Source organism: Lemur catta, chromosome 1 (genome assembly GCF_020740605.2).
Source record: "Lemur catta isolate mLemCat1 chromosome 1, mLemCat1.pri, whole genome shotgun sequence".
Taxonomy (NCBI): domain Eukaryota; kingdom Metazoa; phylum Chordata; class Mammalia; order Primates; family Lemuridae; genus Lemur; species Lemur catta.
Window position 1 is genome coordinate 91334394 of NC_059128.1, and position 24726 is coordinate 91359119.

Below are 24726 nucleotides of genomic sequence, written 5' to 3' on the forward strand. Positions count from 1 at the left end.
CAAAACAAAACAAAAAGTATAAAATCATTTCATCAAGATAGTATTTAAGATTTAAAAAGCAACGTCATTATAATTTTAAGAAAATTTCAAAATATATGTATAAGTCAAATAGTAAACCAATTAAATAGTACTTTTAAAACAAGCTTGTGAGAAAACATGAATGTATCTTTAGTTATAGTGTTAAACATGTATTTTAAAAATAAAATTAGTATACTGACATCCTTCTACATCTAAACAGATATGGAATAAGAGGGAAATCAAAACATTTGCTTTCACTAACTCCATCCCGCCATTTAATTCTGGAGTAGGAATGGGGGCTTAAGAGAAAAGAATGTTAATATAATCAGAAAGTTGAAAACAAAAAGGTACAGAATGGAAGTATTTACAATTGAATTTAAAAGTATGTATTTACGAGGAAATTAAAAGGAGAACAAAGCCTCTTGTGTAACTTACCAACATAAAACGAACAGTTGGAATGCAACAAACTTTCAGTCCATAAGCGACAAAGTTCACTTTCAGTCAGAGCTTCAACTCCGTAACAAGCTTGATACTCTACTTTTGGTAGTACATAAACTGGAAATTGCTGCAATGCAAGATTATACTTTTTCAAAACTCCACTGATTTACTATTAATAGCAAATACATTTGCCTGTATAGCTTTGCCACTTTCAAAATGCTTTCAGGTTACCTTATTTCATCCTTTCAGTTAGGGTAGGACTCAGACAGAATGATGGATACATTTGAGCCTGATAGAACACTCCATAGATGCAGGTGAGAGGTGGATGGATAAAAGAAATCCCTTCTCAGCACTCCTGTCCCTAACTAGAATCAACATACCACCTCACATATACAACACTGTATTTCTGTCAGGGAATGTGACTGACAGCAGAATCCTTAGAACAGAGCCTATTGTACATAACTGTTCAAAGGTTCAAAGCTAGAGGCTGGGAAACAATGACTGTAATATATACTAAAAATTCTCAAGAGAATAAAAAAGGCAAGAATTTTTTGCTATTTTAAAGTATTAGTCATACTGTCTCAGGCTCAAATACTCTGAGCAGTTTGTTTTCATTTTATAAATGAATGAACATTAATTCCTACATTAATACCTATGGATGTCACTATCATCATTAATATAAAGGTTTTATTTCAGAGACAAAGTGACAAATTACCTATTCAGAGTTCACTGCTCAGGATACTACATAAATTAAGTAAAATGACTGTACCCATTATTGGTCTAAGAGGATATGCAAAGAAATACATGTTTGTGAAATAATACAATGTTAGTCATGTTCACTGTGCTCATGCTATCTCATCTGTCAAAGAAAATTCTCCTCTTAAAAAGTCTATTTCCAGCTGCAGAAGGAGAAACACATGATTTAAGGTACTTACTCAAAGTGATATGACTAGTTAGTACTTTTGAAATTATACTAAGGTGTCACTATTTATAGATTTGAAAGTATTTCATTAACATTTCTGAGTTTACCATTTTCACAAAGTGGCAAACTTAGTGGGCTTTGTACAATGGTGGTGGTAAGAACAAGTCAAATCCAGTAAAATTTCTGTTATCAACAGTGAGTGCAGTTCATATGCTTGCCTTTGAATCTTGTAAATATTTAAAGAAGTGCTTCCTAAATTTCAATGTGCATGTAAATAACCTGGTGATCTTGTTAAAATGTAGAATCAGGGGTGGAGTCCAAGGTTTTGTATTGTTAACAAGCTGTTGTTCCAGGGACCATATTTTGAGTAGAAAGGACTCTAACTTGTCTTCTCAATAAAACAAAATTAAATTGTGATTAGGGTAATTTTATTGTTAAAAGCATTTTATGGCATAATAATTCTTCAGCAAATGGTAATCTGCATATGATTTAGTGTCTTATTACCTTAGATCAAATAGGAGCTAAAGAAATGAAGGCTCAGAAGGTTAAGAAACTTGCTCAAGGACACATAGCTGGTTTGTGGCAGAGCTGGGGGAAAAATTGATAAAAAACCACCCCTTTTCTGGATCAGTAATGGGTAATAGAGTTAATTCTATATTTTTTTTAAATTAAAGAATATATATTGTTTCTGAAAATGAAACACTTCAGGGGATTTTCTTTGATAATACTACCATATCTATAAAAGTAAGTCCTAAATTTGGTTTTAATTCCTATATGTGTTCTACTGCCATCTCCAGGAAGCCAGGGGAAAGAAAGGTCTGAATATTTTATCTTTCCTTAGTATTTCAAAATGGAAGTGAAAGTTTAAGTACAAAGTTTTCATAGTATAAAAATGAAATTTACTATTTTCATTTCCCTTTGACAAGTGGTTCCTGTTTTCCCCAATGAAAGGTTTTCTTGGTTCTATCTTCCAGTTTTTCACATAAACCTTTTAAACTTCTATATACATTCCTAAATAAATATTCCACAGCTAGGATTCTCTCATCAAACTCTTTAGGTATCTTCTATTCCTCCTAAAATTTGCCACCTTCAGGATCCTTTTTTATGGCCCTAGAATGCCAATATAAATTTTAAAATAACTGGATCTAAATTTTTGAACATTAAATAGCATATAGCACTTAGGATATCTGGTTAACTGAAACAGATGATAACAGATTTAATATCAAAATATCCAAATTCAGTTGGTCTGGATTTCATACTTTGTGCAGAACTCAGTAAATTCCAGCTTTATCTTGTGGTCCAAATTTGCCTCTTCATTTCATCTTATCATTTGAAACTCCTTGGCAGTGCAGCTCTTATTAAGCAGAGTTTTGATAAGGAAATGTAAATGATACTGGAAACTAAAATCTCAACTATGATAACACAGAATTGAAGAACCAAGGAAAAACAAAAGAGAGATGAGGTTGTTGGACATCAGAGGTTGAAGAGATTTCTTAGTATTTTAAAGCTTTATCTAAACGAGTTTGTTTTTAGGTAGGAAGTATTAATGAGGATATATTCTTACCTAATTAGTTTGAATAGTATCATTTAAAAATTTTTCAAACTAGTGCCTCAACCTCCCAAAGTTCCCTTCCTAAATAATACCCCCTTACCTCTCCATTTTTCTCGTTTATTCAGTATCTATTTATTGAGTTTCTATGGTATAAAACATTTGGGTGAAACAGAGATGAACAGGACATGATTCTAAAGGGCATACAGTCTACTAAGGGATTTAAGCCATGTATACTACTAAACTATTATATATAGGTGCAATATGATAAGTGCTCACAAAAAATTTTCAAATTTTACTCCAAGTTTGACACAATCAGAAATGTAAGCTTTCTATGTGGATATTCTTTGGAGCGCAACTGTTTCGACATATTTTGATGAAGAATGAATTCTCTCCTATAAGGTTATATCTTAACATTGACACATTTCACTTTAGTCAAATGAATGGCAATGTCCTTACCAAGTTGTCCTGTTTAAGAATTAAATCAGTATCCAAAATTTCCCTAGGCTATTCTTACTTAAGAGACACCAGCTATCAACAATTTCTAAGCACTACAAGCTGAAAGAAATACAAAGTGGTATGGGTTCACAGGGTAGGAAGTGAAAGAAATGAGGTTAGCCCCAAAATAAATCAAAGAGACAGAGAAAGTAAGAATTAAAGAAATAAAATCTTGAAAATACCATCTATCGCACTGACACTATATATTCAAGATGTTTAAGTTTGTGGCTTTTAAATTTATCATGGTTAAATATAGATGAAGCAGGAAAGAAATTAGCAAATAAACTCTTAATTTAGAGAACCTTAGCATTTATCTAAAGGAGACTAATATCAAATTTATTTTGTCATTCCTTGATTTTCTCTTGTAAAAAGCACTATCCTTACATTTAATTTGAAACCACTTGGTTTCTAAAATTTCAAGCCTGAACGCATAATGAAAACCAAATTATGAGAATTATAATTTAATAATTTAGGAGTTTAATAATTTATTCACAATCTTCCTTCTATTTAATAAAGGATAAAAATATTATCAAGCAAGAGGTCCACTAAGTCCACTGGATTGTGATAGACAAATTATACATCCTAGATCTGGACGGGTTAGCTTTAGAGTTTGTCATGGTAGTCAAACCATTACACTGCTGTTATTAGTAGTGTGGAAAGGTTCCTCCTACTTTCCCTTTGTAATTTTTTTTCAGTTATTCTTTGATATGATATAGTAGTCAGAGAATACACCACAGGATCAATGCTGGAACATTACTATTCTGGATTCATGTGATCCCTATCCCAAAACACATTGACATTCTAAAGTGGTCAATGATGATTCTTACTGGGCAGAGGGTTGCATAACAAGTTCTGAAGTGGTCAATGATGATTCTTACTGGGCAGAGGGTTGCATAACAAGAGACAGAGATACTAAAATTTAAAAAGAAAAAGAAGTGTACTATGACACATGTATACAACAGAAAAAATTCTCTTTAAAAAAATTAAAGGAAAGACACTATAATATTTATTACGTAATCAATTATCATATAGAAGCTTCTCTTTATTGACCAGAATTCAGTAGTCATTCACAGAAAAATTCAAACTAATCTGAAAGAGAACTTCAAATATCAAACATGGAAAACTGACGAAAGAAGTAATTACTCAAATGGTAGCAAATACTTTTTTTGCCTGAGGAAAATATTTATAGCAAACCCAAAAGAAAAAACAGGGAAAAAAAGAAAGGAAGAGATAATGGTCTTCTAACAATCCTGGAAAGACCAAATATTTGTGAAAGCCTATCTTTGAAAACTTGGACTTCTAAAATGAGTTAAGAAACGACCTAAATTTATAGAGAAAGGGGCTCATATGTCATAACAGAAATCCAAATTTACAGAGAAAACAGGAATGTAAATGCCAATCTAGGTCACATCTGTGATGTACAGTTTTTCATAAAGGTTGAGTATTGCTTATCCAAAATGCCTGGGACCAAAAGTGTTTCAGATTTGGGATTTTTTTTAGATTTTGGAATACTTACATATATATAACAAGATATATTGGGGATGGGACCCAAGTCTAAATAGCAAATTCATTTATGTTTCATATATACCTTATACACATAGCCTGAGGATAATTTTATACAGCATTTTTAATGATTTTGTGCATGAAACAAAGTTTTGACTGCATGTGGACTGTGACCCATCACATGTGGTCAGGTTGGAATTTTCCTCTTGTGGAGTCATGTCAGTATTCAAAAGGTTTTGGATTTTGGAGCACTTTGGATTTCAGATTTTTGGATTAGGGCTGTTCAACATGTATGTTCTATGCAAGAATGTTACTGGCATTTATGATTATTATGTATAATTAAACATTCCCCTTATTAAAATTGATTTTAATATTTTAGTTAAAAAACTCAACCTGGAAATACTACTATAAGAGTGATCAACAATTTAAACTTCATAGCAATAGCATGTTAAATATTTGCTGATTATCTACTTATGCTACCATATCTTAACTCCTCAAATAGCAACTTACTCGTCTGATTTTCTTCCGTTTCTTAGAACGTGGTCTTGTTTCTATCCTCTGGACACTGCAACGCACGAGTAACAACAAGTCTTGCAGGCTAAATAACTTGTAAACAAAATTTCCTTCCTGGGGAGCTAGATATTCCGATGTATCTTCAACATAGTCCTGAAGTTCATATGGCAATCCTTTAAAAATAATATTTCTCATTTTTATTTTAAAATACATTAGCCCTTTACCTATTGTAAAATAATTCAGTTAACTATTTTTAAACTTCTGTCAACTTTAACTTTCTACTTCCTCTGCCTAATTAACCCTCACACTATTACCATTTGTTTACTTTTACTGGAATTGCAGTGAGAGCTGAAACCCAAGCTTTATGTTTCTTTTCCTTTTAACTATTACCTTCACTAACTCTAGGCAAAGTATAAATTAGTGAGACAGCATATCATGAGAAGAAAAAACAGGCCGGGCGCGGTGGCTCACGCCTGTAATCCTAGCTCTGGGAGGCCGAGGCGGGTGGATCGCTCGAGGTCAGGAGTTCGAGACCAGCCTGAGCAAGAGTGAGACCCCGTCTCTACTAAAAATAGAAAGAAATTATCTGGCCAACTAAAAATATATATACAAAAAAATTAGCCGGGCATGGTGGCTCATGCCTGTAGTCCCAGCTACTCGGGAGGCTGAGGCAGTAGGATTGCTTAAGCCCAGGAGTTTGAGGTTGCTGTGAGCTAGGCTGATGCCACGGCACTCACTCTAGCCCGGGTAACAAAGTGAGACTCTGTCTCAAAAAAAAAAAAAAAAAAAAAAAAAAAACACAGTTTAAAAAGTAATGTTATCCCTAATCTAGGCAGAGCCAAGGAGATTTATATTTCACAAAATTAAAACGTACAAACCTGTAGTAGAACACCAAGTATAATTTTGGATTGATCAATGTGTATGGTTATTTTTGATGCACTTACTCTTCATCAATTTGGTGAGCCATGTTACCTATAGCTTAGTGGCCATTGTACATGTTGGATAAACAGGTAACAAAACCCCAACACCCTTGGGCACATTATCTATTATAAAGAGGATATTTTAGAAGCTAAAATACTGATCAACAGATGGATAAATGAAATATCAGTGACTAGGTAATGATTACAGAACAAAGGTTATGACAAAGAGAAAGTGAAGGAATGAGGGAGAAATATCTAAGGAAATGAAACAGATAAAACAGTGTAAGTTCCTTTTAAATATTTACTTACGTCCTTTTGGCTTCTGAAATGCAGAAGGCCATCCAGATTTTGGCCAACTGGACGCATCTGAAGGAGCAGAGAGTTGCTCAGAAACAGATGGCTGTTTGGAATTTTCTAAATTCATTAAGGGTAATTCAGGTACTTTTCTGGAAATTGGCTTTAAGAGCTCATCTTGCATTTTTAAAATCTCTCCAACTGGATCACATTTTTTATATACTCGTTTGATAGGTTTTTTTAAAACACATGACTCTTCTGGACTACAAGCAGTGTTAGTCTGGTTTCCTACAGATGCCTGTCCTGAAGAATTTGCGCTAGCTGGTTTAGAGCTTAAATTAGAACCCACAACAGCTGTCTTTCCATTATTATTATTATTATTATTTTTACACTCTGTATCAATGATTAAACAGTCCTCATCTGTATCACTATGGCAAAGAATTACATCTTCAGTTTTAGATGCCTCTGATGTAACAGTTTTTTCCTTTGAGTTGTCTGTGTTTTCTAGAACATTTAGTCTTTCATCATTGGCATGTACCACATCTGTAGTCATATCATTTTTATTAGAAGTTTCAATTTCCTTAGAACTTCTTAACTGTAAGGCCTCAGATGTTTTCAAGTCACTATCTTGCATCAATGACTTGTCAGAATTTGGTACCTTTTCACCACATGGTTCAAATTCCTGACCATCTTTATTTTTGCACTCCTCAGGGCCACCCTCCATACCAGTGACCAGTTGTTTCTCCTTCTGCAATTGTTCCATCAGCATCTGAGATAAACTTCTAGAATTTGCAGAAATGTCTGGTGCACTTGGTGCCACAGGTATAGCTGCTGCTTTGGGGGCTGTGGGAGGATCTGTCATGTTGGGTACTATGGAAGTATTTGCTGGACTTGGTGACTTTGATGGTTTGGTGGTGGTTACTCCAAAAGTTTCAAGTTCTGTGACATCATCATCGAAATCCAGATCCGAATTTTCAAGAGTCTCAATTTTTCGGCACTCACTAACTTCATAGGATGTCTTAAAAAATATATTGGTAAATAATTAATAAAAATTTCAGGCTGTCCTCCCCTATCTCTTAACATCCCTATCCCTCTCATACATAGCTCATGCTCTTTAAAAGTATAAAGAGTCTAATGGCTCTAAAATGTTCTTGCTTAGGAAGACAATAAGCCACTAGCAACTATTTAACCTTACATTTCCATTCAAATGTTCTTAAAAACAGACACATTTGCCAAGTTATAACAGCACAGGAAACAGGGAATACTTGGGAACTACCATATCCCAAGAGGAATTTCTACTAGTCAAAAATAGACAAGACCACAAAGAAGAAATGTAGGGCCAAAACAGGAAGGCAGTAGGTTTTCATTTATGCCTATTCTGTATACTCTTGCAGAGACACCCATGGCTTAGCTGAGCAGGAGGAAAGCCTCCCTCATCTCTCTCTGCCACTGTGAGGAAGCTGCTTTCTAATGCAGCCAGAGAAATGTCACCAGCCTTTGATGCATCCCTAACATCAGTGGGTGACTTTCTTAACACATCTACTGAGGGAAAACAACTCTCAGTAATATGAGATGGGGCAGAAATGGACAGGAAGTTTATTTCATTCTGGGATATGAAGTCATTAAGGTTGCAGTTTTTCATTTAATGTTTTGATAATGGAAGACATACAGCTTTAATTTACTCAGGAACAAACTGTCCCCTCTACAAGTAGACAAGCACCAGAAGATCTCTGCTCAATCGAGCAGAGCACTTTAGATAAATAACATAGGAATTTGGTTATGGGTTATCTACACCCATTCAGCTAGATCTGAGAGAAAGATTCTGACAGCAGTCAGGCAATGGGTAGAAAAGAATAACCCATGTAAGTTATTTAACCTCTCTGAACCTCAATTTCCTCATCTCTAAAATAGGTATAATAGGGTCAGCTTCTCGGATTTGTTCTAAAGATTAAGTGAGAAATTATATATAGAAAGTCTCTTGGCATCATGCCTGGCACATAGTAACTAGCCTTTCTATAAACGGTCACTCCTACTGAAATAAAGACTATAAAATTTAGTACAAATGTAAAATTATACTATATGCTGCTTAAATGAGGCATTCCTACACAAAAATATTAAAAATAAAACAAGAGATGCCATCAAGAAACAAAAAGAAGACGAATAGCAATATTAGTATTAGACAAAGCAGAATTCAATATAAGAAGTATTAGAAAAAGGAGGAATACTATGTTAAAAAAAGATAAAATCCATGACGAATAGATAGTGGTCATGAATTGTGACATGCCAAATAACAATATCAAAATATATAGTCAAACTGAAAAATAAAAGGGAAATTTGAGAGAAACACAATTGTAATTGTGTCAATGATACACTCTAACTAAAAATAAATAGGGATATATAAAGTATGAATAATATTAATTAAATGATGGAAACTAATATATATGAAAGATTAAAAACACATGTAAATAAACTACAAACATATACCTTTCCCTCCCAAAAATCCAAGGGGCATTTCCAAAAATGGACTATAAATTAATATACAAAGAAAATCTCAATATAGTGCAAAGCAGAATCTGCTAAGGTCTTACTCTCTGTTCAGAAGGAAATAAAATTAGAAATCATTAACAAAACTTTAAACAAACAACAATAAATCCAAGCACTTGGAAATTTAAAAACATTCCAAATTGTTAGATAAAAGAAATCAAAATGATAGTCACAGAATACTCAGAAAGCAACAATTACAATACTAGACATTAAAAATCAGAAATATCATAATTTGAGGCTCAAAATGACATTATTTTCCTCTAAGAATTATTTTCACTACTTTTGCTAGGTGTCTGGAGATGCTGGCAATCCAAAAGCATTTTACTTGAAGTTCAGGGCCTGAAAAGTCAGGCTGTAATTACAGTCTCTGAGAAAGCTGATTTATTTCTGGTTCACCATTATTCCTGGGGTCCAAGCCCTTGGTGGAAAACAGAACTCTGACTTTTGTTCCCCTAGTCCTGTGATTCTGCCAAAAGCACAGGTGATTTTCTCAGTTGCCTTTTCAGAACTGGCAAATATTATCCAGGGCAAAAAAGACCCTAAGCTTATCTCTAGGCTTATTTTCTGAATTCCTGTCTTCTTCAGTATCTGAGCCCTGTATTTCCTTGCTATCTTGTTAGCTCTTTAATGCTTCTAAGAAAGACATTTTTTATATCTCATCCAGCTTTTGTAGTTGTCATAATATGAACGTCCAAATTACCTGGTCTACTATTACTGAAAGAAGTCACTGTCACTTTTTATTCCTCTTAAACTGCCTCATGTTTTTTAAAAAATTAATTAACTAATTAATTAATTAATTAATGGGATGAGGACTTGCTTTGTTGCCCAGGCTGGAGTGCAGTGGTACAATCATGGCCCACTGCAGCCTTGAACTCCTGGGCTCAAGTGATCCTCCTGCCTCAGCCTCCCCAGTAGCTGGGACTACAGGTGCACACCACTGTGCCCAGCTCCTTGTATTCGTTATAGCACTTGTTACTTCCTGACATTCACTTCACACCAATACGAGTTTTTGGTAGATTTTAAAAAGTAAAATATATAAGAAAAAAATGTATGAAAAGTTGAAACTGCTTTATGACATACACATCACAAAAATATTAAAAGACAAATGGTAAACACAGAAAAACATAAACCATACAAAAGACAAAAGGCCAATATCCTTAAAATTGTATAAGCTCATTTTTATATTTTATTTTAAGATTTTGCTTGCTTCCTCTCTTTATTGAAATCTCTGTTCATATGTCCTGTCCTCAGAAAGGTATTCTTGATCATGAATATAAAATAGCCTCATCCCCACTCCTCTCCCTATTTCCTCTTAACCTACTCCATTTTTCTCCATAGCATTATCACTACTTACTTTTTTGCTGTTGTTTTATTAAATATTTGTACCCTCTGCCACTAATGTAAGCTCTGAGAGAAAAGAGATTTTGTTTTTATTCATTGCTGTATCCTCAGTACAGAACAACATCTACTTAATAAAAATTTGTGGAAGGAATAAATCAAGCTTTTGATAAACAATGTCTTTAGTAATGATTGAAAAAATATTTTAAAACACACAGAATAATAAAAGCTATTATTTATAGAGTGTCAAGCGTTACTCTAAATGCTTTACATGTGTTACCTCATCTAAACCCAATCTCATTACTTATCATGAGTTAGCTAATCATGATACCCATTTTACAGATGAGCAAACTAGACACAGATTATGTAATTTGCCCAAGGTCATACAGTTACCAAATATACTGAAAAGGATTAACAATCTGGCCAAACACTTTCTGTACTAACTAAATTAAACTCATCTGTTTCTGTTTACACCGAACAACTTTTGAATGTGAATGAGACCAATGAAACAAAACTTCATATTAACCCACTACCATGACTACTACCATCACTGACTGAGTTTTTAGTACATACATACTAAAAACTGTGCTCAGTATGTTACATTAATATGTACCAAACTTAACCCTCACAACAACCTTGTGAAGTAGGTATTAACACCTTTCTTGTATGAAAAGAGAAACTGGGGTGGAGTAAAGGGAAAAAAAAAAAAGAGAGAAAACTGAGGCTTAGGGAGATTAAGTTAGTTGCCTAAAGTCTAGCTAGACTTGAAATTCAATCTTAAACTTGAATTTAAGGCCTGTATTTTTAATTATTGGCTTAGAGACTTGCAGTAAAACTTCAGGATTCAAAAGGATAAACAAGTACATTCCCCTAAGGAAAAAAAAAAATACATTACATACGTCCATTTCAGATATACACTCTTCAGGTTTGTCCATAAATACTGCAGAGACTGGAACAGATGTGTTTTTGGACATCATGAGTTTTAATGGAACTTCATGAAACATTTGATTTCTCTCTCTCATTGTCATTTTCTTTTGGGGAAGTGGTGAATTAATATATATTACTTTAATTGGTTTTGAACCTTAAAACAGAAACAGAAGAAGAGGGGTGATTAGTATCTAATAGTCCTATTTTTTAAAAAAACAGGATGTATGACATAAGGATCACTAAAGAGACATAAGACAGGACATTAGTAGCACATGTCCCATATATTTGCCATCCTTGGACTAGAAGATTTTAAAGTCCCTTAGAAATCTAAGGGCAAGAGAATCCAACTGGCAGGAGAAATATGTTCTCTTTCTAACAATGTTTAAAAAGGATTTTCTGTTTTTCACTGTTACAGTCTTACTGTCATTATTACTCAGTTCTTACATGAACTTGCAAAAAGCGACGAAAATTTTACCATCGAGAACATATTATTAATACATTTAACTCTAATTTGTAGTTTTGTTTCATTAGACATAGTCTTTTACTTATTGCATTTATGTTGTAATATATAATATTAATTCAGGAAGATATGAAAAAAATATATAAACCTTAGCAGTAGGGGCAGTAATTTTTTCATATAGAGGAATTAATGTGCAAATATTAATTTTATTGTCAAAAGAGAGACTATCCCACTGCTTATAAGTATAGACTTACTGTAATTCTGAATTCCAATAAAAGACAAGCAAATATGTACTGGAAACTCACCCATTTGAGGTTGTCTAATAAAGTACTGCATTCGTTTCATTTCAGTGAAAGACAGAACTTCACCATTTCATGTACTTTTGGCCACCCTAGCACAGTTACTTATCTCTTACCCCCCAACATGACTTCAGGTACTATACACTTAATAATTCATTTAGAAGTAACAATTTTATAGTAGCTTTATATATGAAAAAGTTCTACTGAATGTAAATGTCAAATTTACATCCTCCTTAAATCAAGACTTACATTTTTGTTTGACAAATGACCACCTACGTTTAAGACAGCTGAAAGGGAATCCCTTTTTGAGAGAATTACTTAACATAGCAAATCACAAACCTGCAACAGGTATTATTTGAATACACACTGGAATTTCCCACTGTTCCTTGTAGTTTGGTCCATGATTATTTAATAAGGTAAACAATGATTGACTAGTTAGAGCTATCTGAGGGTGGTATCTTGAAACAAGCTTCTCTGCATTTGGATCTTTACTAATATCCTGAAAAACAACATATAATTTATTACTTGGTTATACTTACTTAAAATTTCTTTGGTAAAGTAATGAAAAGAATGAAGAAAGTCAGAAAGGGCACTTTAGAACAATCAGGTTATACGTACTTTGTGAGGTATAAAAGATTATTTAGGAAGATCCAAAACCACCTAGGTACTTACATAATGCATAGCTTCAGCTGTTTGTTCTGGAGTTTCAGTGGTAGATGTGTTATCTTTTGAGAGCTGCAACTTTGTAGGCATTGAGGGAAATACTGTTTTCACATATTTTACATTGCCCTAAATTAGAAAAAATGAATCACTTTATTATAAAAATTCTCATGTATTTTTTTCTGAGAAATGTATCCTTTATAATATAAAACTCTTAATTGAAACTTATTCTCTAAATGCAAATGTCAAATTTAGAACCTCTTTAAGTCAAGATAATCATGTTTTTGTTTGACAACCACCACCAATGTTTTATTTTGTTTTTTTTTAAAAAAAAGATCCAAGAGAAGGGTTTCATAGACTTTTCCCTGCCACTTTAAATTCTTTTTTTTTTTTAAAGCACCATGTTCTGCTAGATGCCACTTTAAATTCTATCCTCTCCTTTCATGAAGTACAAATCATAATAGGGTATAGTAGAAACTAAAATATACTCTGTACACACTTATTTTCAACATGTTTGTGAATAAAATCCCTTAAAAGAAAAAGGGCTGCCTGCTTATATTCAGGAGCATTAAGAAAGATGGAAGGTAAGAAGAGGAAATCAAGAAACATAGTTAGAAGCGGCACTTTTTAAAACATCAAGTATTTGGATCTATAAAATAAAAGGAAAGGGACACGGATTTGTATTACATATTTTAAAAGTGATCTCATTATTGCTCAAAATTTAAACACAAAATAATGTATGCATGAAATACAGATGATGTTTTAGACAAGAAAAACTTATACTTTTCCTATGATAAACCTTACCAATGCAAGAAGAGTTTTTTCTAACTTTAATCCCATCTCTGTTCTGAATGGGAAGAATCCCATTAAGCTGGTGACTTCATGAAGAGTATAAAATTCTGGATACCTTTTCACTTGTCCAATGCAAGCTTTTAAAATTTGCTAAAAAATAAAAATTAAGAAAAATTCATTTGTATTGTACTTCCCTTATAATGCAAAAAATTTTAGTTATATGTGACTATATAATTATTCATTGCAACAATTAGCCTCATTTCATCAATCAAGCTTCTAACAATACACACGTATATTCCTTATCTATTTTCATAACAATTTTTAACCTAATTTCTTTAAATGCCGATATTTAATATTAAAATTAGCAATCTCAAAATTTAAAATTAAATAGAGAAGACACATCACATTTTCTATGCTACTTAAGAAACTGTCAAAGAAAGCCATATGAAAATTTCAGCACACTTTACTGCCTTAAAAGCTGTTATATGAATGATTAGAAATAAATAAGTTTAATACTCTTAAAGGATTTCAAGCACAATGAATTAAGGAAGTAGTTTTCTTATGGGTCCTTCTAATCTATAATCTAAAAAATAAATGAGAGATGTTGAAGCTAATTCGAATGATGATGTACTTAGTATTTTATTCTCTCCAAACTCTTCAAAATGTTAATAATTTATCAGGAAATATAATCAGTAAGGAAATAAAATTCCCAGTTTTACACAAAAGAGTATGTGCCACTTGTGATAATATGTAAATAACTCAGAGACACACAGCTGTTTTGGTGGTGGGGAGGTGAGATGTTTACAATTAAAATACACACATATATTATCCTCTAAGATACATACTTTTCGTCAACAAACCTTATCGGAATCATTTAGAATATATTTTAGATCACAAAAGCTCTTAGCAGTAAGAATATCTTTATCATATGTCTACATTCTTTCTCCCTTCAGACATTTATAAAATGTGTGACATTACAAATCAACAGCTTTACTCCAGTATGTCTTTTCATCTGTAGTTTCATAAACTCCTCTCCCATTTTTCAATCCGCACTCCCTGCTATCTTTCACATGTTCTCCCTCCATTCATGCTTTTCAATCCTGATCTTGCCATTTAAATTCAGGAGATCATTTGCAATGAGGGAGATGTGAGCTAATGTGGAAAAGTTGTTTTTAAAAACCTTAGTCAACTGCAAACCCAAATCTGCATAATATATCTGCTCCTTATTTGTAATTAATATTAGTTAACTTTTACCTCTAACATTCCTTTCCTATGGTAGTCATTACAAGAATTTGAAGATACAACGAAAAGCAATACATGAGAACTATGTGACATACAGACCATTCTGGTTAGACATTTATTGGCACATCATTCTTAGGAAAAAGTGTCCTGGATGTTATAGTGCTTTTATTTGAATGTCATTTAATTCAGTAATTATAGCAAGCGAAGGAGTCAAAGGAAAATCTAAGAGTTTCTGATAGATTGTACTATTTAATACTCAAAATATCTTAAGAGTTAAATACACTAAAAGCACATGCATGTACACAATACAGATCTACCATTACAAAGAAAGGTGAAAATAACTATGCTCCCTAAATTTTATTTTGGGCCAGAAAAGAAGCATACTGTATCACATATATCTGAAAACATACATGTAACAGACACTACCTTGGTAGTATGGTAGAGTAGATACATTGAAGAACCTTCCTATTCAAATAAAACTAGATCCTGGATAAAGTATAACAATTTTTATGCATTGCTGGGCTTGGTGAAAAGCTAAGAAAATCTCCAAGAACCATAAATCAATAAATATACCTCAAACACAAAGAAAAACAGGAGCATTGAACATGAAGAAAACCCAGGTGGCTTGGGTGAGGTGGCTTGAGGGCAAATGCTTCAACCAGTTCTAAGATCTCTGGGGGAGCTGAACACAAGACTTCTACATTTAAGCTTTGAAAGGTAGGGATTTGAACAGATATACATACACTGAAGTGCTTAGCTGCGTTATTTACAACAGCTAAAAGGTGGAAGCCACCCAAGGGCCCATTAATAGATGAACAGAGGCTGGGAACGATGGCTCATGCCTGTAATCCTAGCACTCGGGGAGGCTAAGGAGGGCGGATTGCTTGTGCTCAAGAGTTTAAGGAGCTCTTGGCTGAGCAAGAGCGAGACCCCATCTCTACTAAAAATAGAAAAATCAGCCAGGTGTCATGGCATATGCCTGTAGTCCCAGCTACTTGGGATGCTGAGGCAGGGGGATCCTTTGAGTCTGGAATTTGAGGTTACAGTGAGCTATGATGACACCACTTCATTCTACCCAGTGACAGAGTATGACTCTGTCTCAAAAAAAAAAGATGAACAGATAGACAAAATGTGCTATATCCATACAAGGAATATCATTCAGCCTTAAAAAGGAAGGAAATTCTGACACATGCTACAACATGGATGAACTCTGAGGATATTATATACTAAGTAAAATGAGCCAGTCACAAAAAGACAAAGTGTATGCTTCCACTTATATAGGGTACCTAGAGTAGTCAAGTTCTTAGAGAGAGAAAGTAGAATGGTGGTTGCTAGGAACTGGGAGGGAGGACGGAACAGGAAGATATTGTTCAGTGGGTACTGAGTTTCAGGTTTGTTTTCTTTTTTTACTTTTTAATTTAATTTAATTTTTATACACCACTAGATGAATTTTGAGTTTTGTTTTCAAAAGTTCAGCAGGTGGATTGTGATGATGGCTGCACAACAATATAAATGTATTTCATGCCATTGAACTGTACACTTAAAAAAGGTTAAAGTAGTAAATTTTATGTTATATATGTTTTATCACAATTTTTTTTAAAAAGGGAGAAATGGAAGATAGACTGAGGTCTACCCCAGGGAAATTTGGGAATTCCAGAAAGAGCTGAGAGAACGAAGGAGAAGGAATAATTGAAAATGGTTGAGAATTTTCCAGAACTGATGAAGAATGTGAATTCACAGACACAAGAAACACAATGAACCAGGAGGATTTAAAAAAAAAAGCATATTAAGCGTGTTATAATGAAACTGTAAAACAACAAAAATAAAGTGCAGTCAGAGAAAAAAGACAGATTTCCTAAAAAAAATGACAATTAAACAGATAACACACTTTTCAATAGCAATTAGACAAAAAATGTAGAATAACTTCAAATGTTGAGAAAAAATAACTTCCAACTTAGAATTGTGTATGAATAAAATTATCTTACTAGAATGAAAACAAAACAAAAATATTTCCAGACAAATAAAAAAGGAGATTGTTCACCACCAAGACACTGTCATCAAAGGAATATTTAGAACATACAGCATTTCAGGAAGAATGGAAGAATCTCAGAACATAGGTTTAGGAACAAAAAATGATGGGCCAAAAATTCGGTAAACCTTTTTTGTAGGTAAATTAAAACAAACACAGTCCATATAAAATAATAATACAGGTAGGTTTAAAAAAAAGACAGCATTACAATAGCAGCGGCATATAAGTCAGGAGGGATACGATAAGAGTCAAAATGCTCTATGGCTTTTGTATTGTTTGGGAGAAAGATTAAGATATTGGATAAAGGAAATATTCATTGGAAAAAGTCAAGAGTAACTAGTAAGAGAACAGAAAAAGATCGTATAAATTCCAAATCAATGGAAAGGGGAAAATAGGAAAACTCCTTCAAAAGAAGTAAAAAAGAAAGAAGCACAGAAAAAAGAGAAACAGAAAACACAAGCAAGTCCATATACACCAATTATAATGAATGTGACCAAACTTTCCAATGAAAAGACAAGAGATTATCAGATTTTATTTTAAAAGAAAAGCAAGCTACCTAAACACTGTTTTAAAAGATACCTGTAAAACACATCTATAGATTTAAAGCAATCCCAATTACAATCCCACCTAGTTTTTTGTAGGAATTGACAAGTTGATTCCTAAATTTACAAGAGAATGCAAAGAACTGATTAAGAGTCAAAATAATTTTGAAAAAGAACAAAGTTGCAGGACTTTTATCACATGATTACAAGACCATAAAACTACAGTAATCAAGACCCTGTGGTTCTTGCATAAAGACAGACACGTTCCATTTTGTTAATGGAACAAAATAGAGTCAAGAAATTGATCCATGTGATGGCGACAAGGTAATTAAGAGAAAAAGTAAGTCTTTTCAACCAATTGTGCTAAGCAGTTTCTCAACACTGGCATTACTGACATTTTGGACCAGATAATTATTTGTGCTGTGGGGCTGTCCTGTACACTGTATGATATTTAGCAACATCTCTGGCTCTACCCACTAGATGTCATAAGTACCCCCTAGCCAGTTATGGCAACCTAAAATGTCTCCAGACATTGCCAAATGTCCCCTAGGAGGCAAAATCACTCTAAGTTGAAAACCACTACGCTAGAACAACTAGATTTAGGGAAGAAATGAACTTTCATCCTTAGCTCACATCTTATACAAAAGTAACTTAAAATGAACATAGACCTAAAAATTAAAACTGTAAGATCCTCAGATTAGAGTTTCTTAACACAAGCACCACTAACATGTTAGGCTGGATAATTTTTTGTTGTAAGGGATGCCACATGCATTTAGGATGTTTTTAGCAGCATTCTTGGCCTCCACCCATTAAATACTATTAGGTAGGTGCAAAAGTAATTGCAGTTTCGGACTGTGAATTTTAAATCATTATAACTAGGCTGAAACACATCTTTATTAATCAAAATAGGAACCATTATAATCAACACTATTTGCCAATGAGAAATAAGTTTGTTTATTCCTATAGCATAAAAAATCTGTGCTTCGGAATTCAACAAACTCTTGGAAAGCATTTTCTGCATGCTGCTGGTTGTGAAAGTGTTTTGCCTCCAAAAAGTTGTTGAGATGCTTGAAGAAGTGGTAGTCAGTTGGCAAGAGGTCAGGTGAATATGGCAGATGAGGCAAAACTTCGTAGTCCAATTTGTTAAACTTTTGAAGTGTTGGTTGTGCGACGTGCAGTCAGGCTTTGTCATGGTAGAGAATTCAGCCCTTTCTGTTGACCAATGCTGGCTGCACTGCAGTTTTTGGTGCATCTCATTGATTTGCTGAGCATACTTCTCAGATGTAATGGTTTCACTGGGATTCAGAAAGCTGTAGTGGATCAGACAGGCAGCAGACCACCGAACAGTGACCATGACGTTTTTTCAGTGCAAGTTTGGCTTTGGGAAGTGCTTTGGAGCCTCTTCTCAGTCCAACGACTGAGCTGGTCATTGCCAGTTGTTGTATAAAATCCACTCTTGATTGCACATCACAATCAGATTGAGAAATGGTTCATTGTCGCTGAAGAAGAGAACACTTCAAAATGACAATTTTTTTGATTTTCAGTGAGCTCATGAGGCACCCACTTATTGAGCCTTTTCATCTTTCCAATTTGTTTCAAATGCTGAATGACCTTGAGTTCTTAGCAACTTTGTAGTTTTAAGAGGATCAGCTTTGATGATTGCTCTCAATTGGTCCTTTGTCAACTTCTGATGGCCAGCCATTGCGCTCCTCATCTTCAAGGCTCTCGTCTCCTTTGCAAAACTTCTTGAACCACCACTGCACTGTATGTTCATTAGCAGTTCCTGGGCCAAATGCGTTGTTGATGTTGCTCTGCTGCTTTATGACCCATTTTGAACTCAAATAAGAAAATTGCTCAACTGTGCTTTTTGTCTAACGTCATTTCTGTAGTCTAAAATAAATATAAAATAAATAGCAAGTAATAAATTAGCAAAAAAAAGTGAGAAATGCGCATTAAAATGATGTATAACATAAGCACATTTATTTAAGAATGTATTCCAATATGAAATGGCAAATTTCAACAATGCTAAAACCGCAATTACTTTTGCACCAACCTAACAGTAGCACTCCATCAGTTGTAATGAATAAAAATGTCTCCAGACATTGCCAAAGTCCCCTGGAGGGCAGGTCTGAAGATGTAAAACTGACCCCAGTTGAGAACCACTTGGGGTAGTAAGTATTTCTATGCTAGAACACATAAGAACACTAATCATAAAAAATTTTGAAAAATTAGGCTTCATTAAAATTAAAAGTCTGTTCTTTGAGATAAATTATTTTAAAAATTTAAAAATATGTCACAAACTGGGATAAAACTATATATATAATGAACTTGTATTCAGAACATATAAAGAACTTTTCTGACAATAAAAATAAGGGCCATTAAAAAATCAGCAAAAGATTTTAATACACATTTCACAAAAGAACACATACAACATGATTGAGCACGTAAAAAGATGTTCACTGGTCATTAGGGAAACGCAAATTAAAACCATGAGATCACTACATACCTGTTCAGTTGGCTAAAATTAAAAAGATTAACAATATGAAGATATGGAGCAACTGGAACTCTCATACATTGCTGGTGAGAGTATAAAGTGGTACATCTACTATAAAAAACAGTTTGGCAGTTTCTAATAAAATTAGACTGCTTGCCATATGATCTAGAATTTACCTAAGAAAAGTGAAGACATAGGTTCCCAAAAAGCCTTCTATAAGAATTTTCAGAGAAGCTTTATTCATAACAGCCTCAAACTAGAAATAACACAAATGCTTACCAACGGCTGAATGGCTAAATCAATTCTGGTATAACCATACAATAAAACAAAAAGGAATAAAAAGGAACAAGTCATGGTTACTTGCATCAACGTCAACAAATCTCAAAAAAATTCTGAAAGCAGACAGACACAAAAAACACTGTATATGATTCAATTTTTATGGAAATCTAGAAAAGGCAAATCTAATCCATTGTGATGAAAAAGCGTATCAGTGGTTTCCTGGGGCCATGAATAGGAAGATTCCCAGGGATTTTTTGGTATGATGGAAATATTCCATATCATGATTGTGGTTGTGGTTGCACAGGTGTATAAATGTGTCAAGACTCATTGAAATGCACTTAACATGGGTAATTTTTTATTATATGTAAATTATACCACAATAAAATTGATTAAAAAATTAAATGCAGATTAAAAAAGGGAGTTTAGTATGTAATGGTTATATGCTCAAACAATACAGATCTAGTACAACCTTTTTTGAAAAATGGTAGAGAATGGGAAGAGCATACAAAAATTTTTTTTCAATTGTTTTCAGTAACCCTATTGATTGGTAGTATTAGTACTGTTGCTCTAAGGCTGCTGTGAGTACAATGTAGGATAAAGCAAACGAGACACATGAGGGGTTTTTTTTCTTTAAATAGATATTTCCAAGTTCTATCCACTGACATATTTTCAGAAACAGTGACCAACCCAGGAGCAATGAGCATCCCTAGTACCCAGATTATAATCTTGAAATATCATTTCCCACTAAAAGAAACAAGGGCTCTAGAAAATGGTTCATTCTAAGGTTTGGATGGAAAATGTACAAAATGAGCCTCAAAGACTACTAGAGTGACTCAACAGAACTCAGAAGCCACTATGAAGAGCCTCTCACTGACCAAAGTTGGTATTATTTGAGGTTTACAAAGGATTGCAGGGTACTGAAATTCATACGTGTTTAACTCCATGACTTAATAATATTTAAAAAAAATTGATCACCATTGGAGAATAAGGAGGAATAAATTGATTTTTTCAAAAGTGGTATATAAAGGGAGACAATCTAGCATTTATTTTGCTACACATTTAGCTCCATGAACTGGGAAACTAAATAGTAGATGAAGAAAAGCATATCTTTATTCTAACTAATCAATGATGCAATTAGAATATAATAATTTTGTAAACTCCAATGAATGAATGCATCCAGGCACTGAGCATCAATAGCTCAGGTGGCTGGGGAGATGTTGGTCAAAGGATACAAAATTTCACTTAAGTAGGAGGAAAAGTTCAAGAGATTTATTATACAACCTGGTGACTACAGTTTATAACAATACTATATTCTTGAAAATTGCTAAGAGAATAGATTTTAAGTGTTCTCATCACAAAAAAATAAGTATGTAAGGTAATGTATGTAAATTAGTTCAATTTAACCTTCCCATAATGTATACATATTTTAAAATATGTACACGATATATACAATTTTTACTTGTTAATTTAAAAAATAATAAAATTATAAAAAGAAAAAAATTTGTAACATATATAGCCCATAAAGTTTTATACTTGGAATACACAAAGAACTCTGACATAACAATAAGAAAAAGAACAATCCAGTATAAAAAGGGCAGACTTGAAGGCATTTTGCCAAGAAGAAATGACCAATAAGCACATGAAAACATACTCAATCTTGTATATGCATAGCACCATAACCTCTTGATTGGCTAAAACTAAAATGACTACGAATATCAATTGGTATTGAGGATGTTGAGCAACAGAACTCTTACACACTGCTGGTTGGAATATAAATTGGCATAACCACTTTAGAAAACAGTTTGCATTTTTTATTCAAGTTGAAGATACGCACACCCTATGACCAAATAATTCCACTCCTAGTTATATAGACAGTTCTCCACTTACGATGGCTTGACTTACATTTTTCAACTTTATGGTGGTGTAAAATTGTCACCATTTAGTCATAATGTACAGTATTCAATAAATTATGAGATAGTCAACACTTCATTTTAAAGTAAATTATTTTAGATGATTTTGCCCAACTATAGCCTAATGTAAGTGTTCTGAGCCCATTTAAGGTAAGTTAGGCTAAGCTATGATGTTCAGGAGGTTAGGTATATTAAATGCGTTTTCAATTTATGATGGGCTTATTGGGATATAACCCCATTGTAAGTCAAGGAACATCTGCAAATCCAACTGATATGTGTGCACATGTGCACTAAGAGTTACGATGTATGGTAATTTTCAAGAGTATTGCTTAGAATAGCTCCAAACTGGAAACAACCCACATTTTGATCAAAAGAATAAATTATAGTTTATTCATAGTATGGACAGAAATGAAAATGAATGAACTACAACTACACACAACATATGAATCTCACAAACACAATATTGAAGTGAAAGAAGGAATGTACAAAAGGTTTCTGTTCACATAAAATTCAAAATCAGGCAAAAGAGAGATAGAAGAATTACAAAAAAAAAGTATAGAAATTATCACCACCAAAGCTGGGATAGTGATTTATTCAAGGAGGAAGGAATGTTATTATCTGGTAAGGACACATAGGGGGCTTTTGGGTTACTGGTAATGTTTTATTTCTTGACTAGGGTAAGAGTTACACAGGTGTTTACTATAAAACTATTTGTTAAGCTATATATATTTGTTTTTAATTAGCTACCAAAGAATGTACTTTGCTAATAAGCATTTTTATATTCACCCAACAAATATTTATACTGAGCACCTGAGCACTGTGTGCCAGGCACTATTATAATCATTAGGAATATGGCAGTGAACAAAAGAGTGCTTACATATAGGAGTATGGAGGAAGACAATAAACAAAAATAAAACATAGTAAACACTGAGGGTGATATTATTTCCTATAGGGTAATCAGGAACATCCTTATTGATAGGTGACATCTGAACAGAGACCTAAAAAGATCAAGGCACTAATCCATGCAGATATCTAAGGAACAACTTGGCAGAAAAATGGGAACAGTAAATGCCAAAGGCCTTAAGGCAAGATCACATTTGGAAATATTCAAGAAACACAAAGAGGCCAGCAGGTAGAAGTATAACATCTGAGAAGCCGATTTATAGAAGATGAAACTAGATGATGGGAGAAGGGGAGAGATCATGTAGAGCATTGGAGAACTTTGTAAAGACTTCCTAAGAGAGAAGGTAAGCCATTATAAACCAATGAAATTAGGGAATATGCTTTATGTTTTAAAAACATCATTCTGGTCTTTTCAAAGGCACGATTAAAATAGGAGCAGCTGCCAGTTCCTTTTCCACAAAGAATAATATGACAATCCATTTGAGTGTGTTATATTTAGGTACAGAGCAATTAAAAATCAAATTTTTCCTTTTATTTAGAAGAATCACTCTTCTGGTTCATATTAACAACAAAATTCTACCTTACAAAGTATTTTTTTTTTAAATAGTAAAACTAATACCCCGGCTGCCCCTCAATTTATAGTGACTAGTTTTATTTTTTTTAATTGTGGTAAAATACACATAAAACTTACTATCTAAACCATTTAAGTGTAGTGTCCAGTAGTGCTAAATATGCTCACACTGTTGTTTATAGTGACCAATCTTAAAGACTTAAAAAAATTCATACTGTTATTTATAGATTAACTCTACTACAAAAATATATATTAACAGTTACTATTTAAGTGGTATACTTTAAATTTTTCCTAGGCTCACTGAATGATGGTGGGGTATAAGGCAGGGTGATTAATAGGCTTTGCTAATAAATACGAATGACTGAAGTATCAAAAAAATGAACTCAAAGTTGAAATTTAGCATTTGGTGACTCATTACCATGAAGGTAATGAACACAAGTTCATGTGACTGAGTTCTAAAGGACCATTCCAATTTAAGAGACAAGATAACTTCTTAAACAAATGGATCATATCAAACTATCCATGTGAGTAAAATGTAATGCTAAAATACAGTATTTGGATCATTAAAAAATACAAACACAAGTGACTATCCTATAGTACACAACTTTGAGATCTTAGTCTTTCTACTATTCTAATACATGATGAATAAAAGACCCATACATAACTTGGTCTCTAAACTGATAATACTGTCAGTTCCATATGCTTTTGGCAGGATCACCACACATTCCAGAATGCTGCTATTGTCTATCACTTGGCAGTTTACATAAGATGTGATTTTTTTTTTTTTTTACCTCTGTGAAGAGACGGGCATCATTAGAAAGCGTGTTATAATCCTGTGCACATTGCTTTGCAGAATTCTGCAAAAACTTTAGGAACTCAGTAACTTCTTCGTTCACGTGTGTTTTCATATCCTGATTTTTAAAAAAGTAGACATGTCTTAGAATAAAAAGTTTCATTAAAAAACAATCACTTCTCAATCACTGCTCTAATTATTTGGACTTAAAGAATAATTACAATATCAAATCCAAAGTAGAAACTACAAAGTTAATAGAAATTATTATATAATGATAAACTTCTGTTA

General features: G+C 33.3%; 1 protein-coding gene across 3 annotated transcripts in view; it reads right to left on the minus strand.

The window, feature by feature from the left end:
• The window catches only part of ICE2 (interactor of little elongation complex ELL subunit 2), a 56136-nt gene that overhangs the window by 21606 nt on the left and 9804 nt on the right, over positions 1 to 24726 (minus strand). For all 3 annotated transcript variants that reach the window (XM_045530553.1, XM_045530535.1, XM_045530544.1), the window contains exons 5-12: positions 24437 to 24556; positions 13688 to 13825; positions 12896 to 13012; positions 12563 to 12722; positions 11437 to 11618; positions 6671 to 7673; positions 5439 to 5614; positions 454 to 583 (exon numbers count right to left, since the gene is read on the minus strand). In XM_045530553.1, coding sequence (XP_045386509.1) covers positions 454 to 583; positions 5439 to 5614; positions 6671 to 7673; positions 11437 to 11618; positions 12563 to 12722; positions 12896 to 13012; positions 13688 to 13825; positions 24437 to 24556 — 2026 coding nt within the window. The remainder of the gene's footprint in view (positions 1 to 453; positions 584 to 5438; positions 5615 to 6670; positions 7674 to 11436; positions 11619 to 12562; positions 12723 to 12895; positions 13013 to 13687; positions 13826 to 24436; positions 24557 to 24726) is intronic.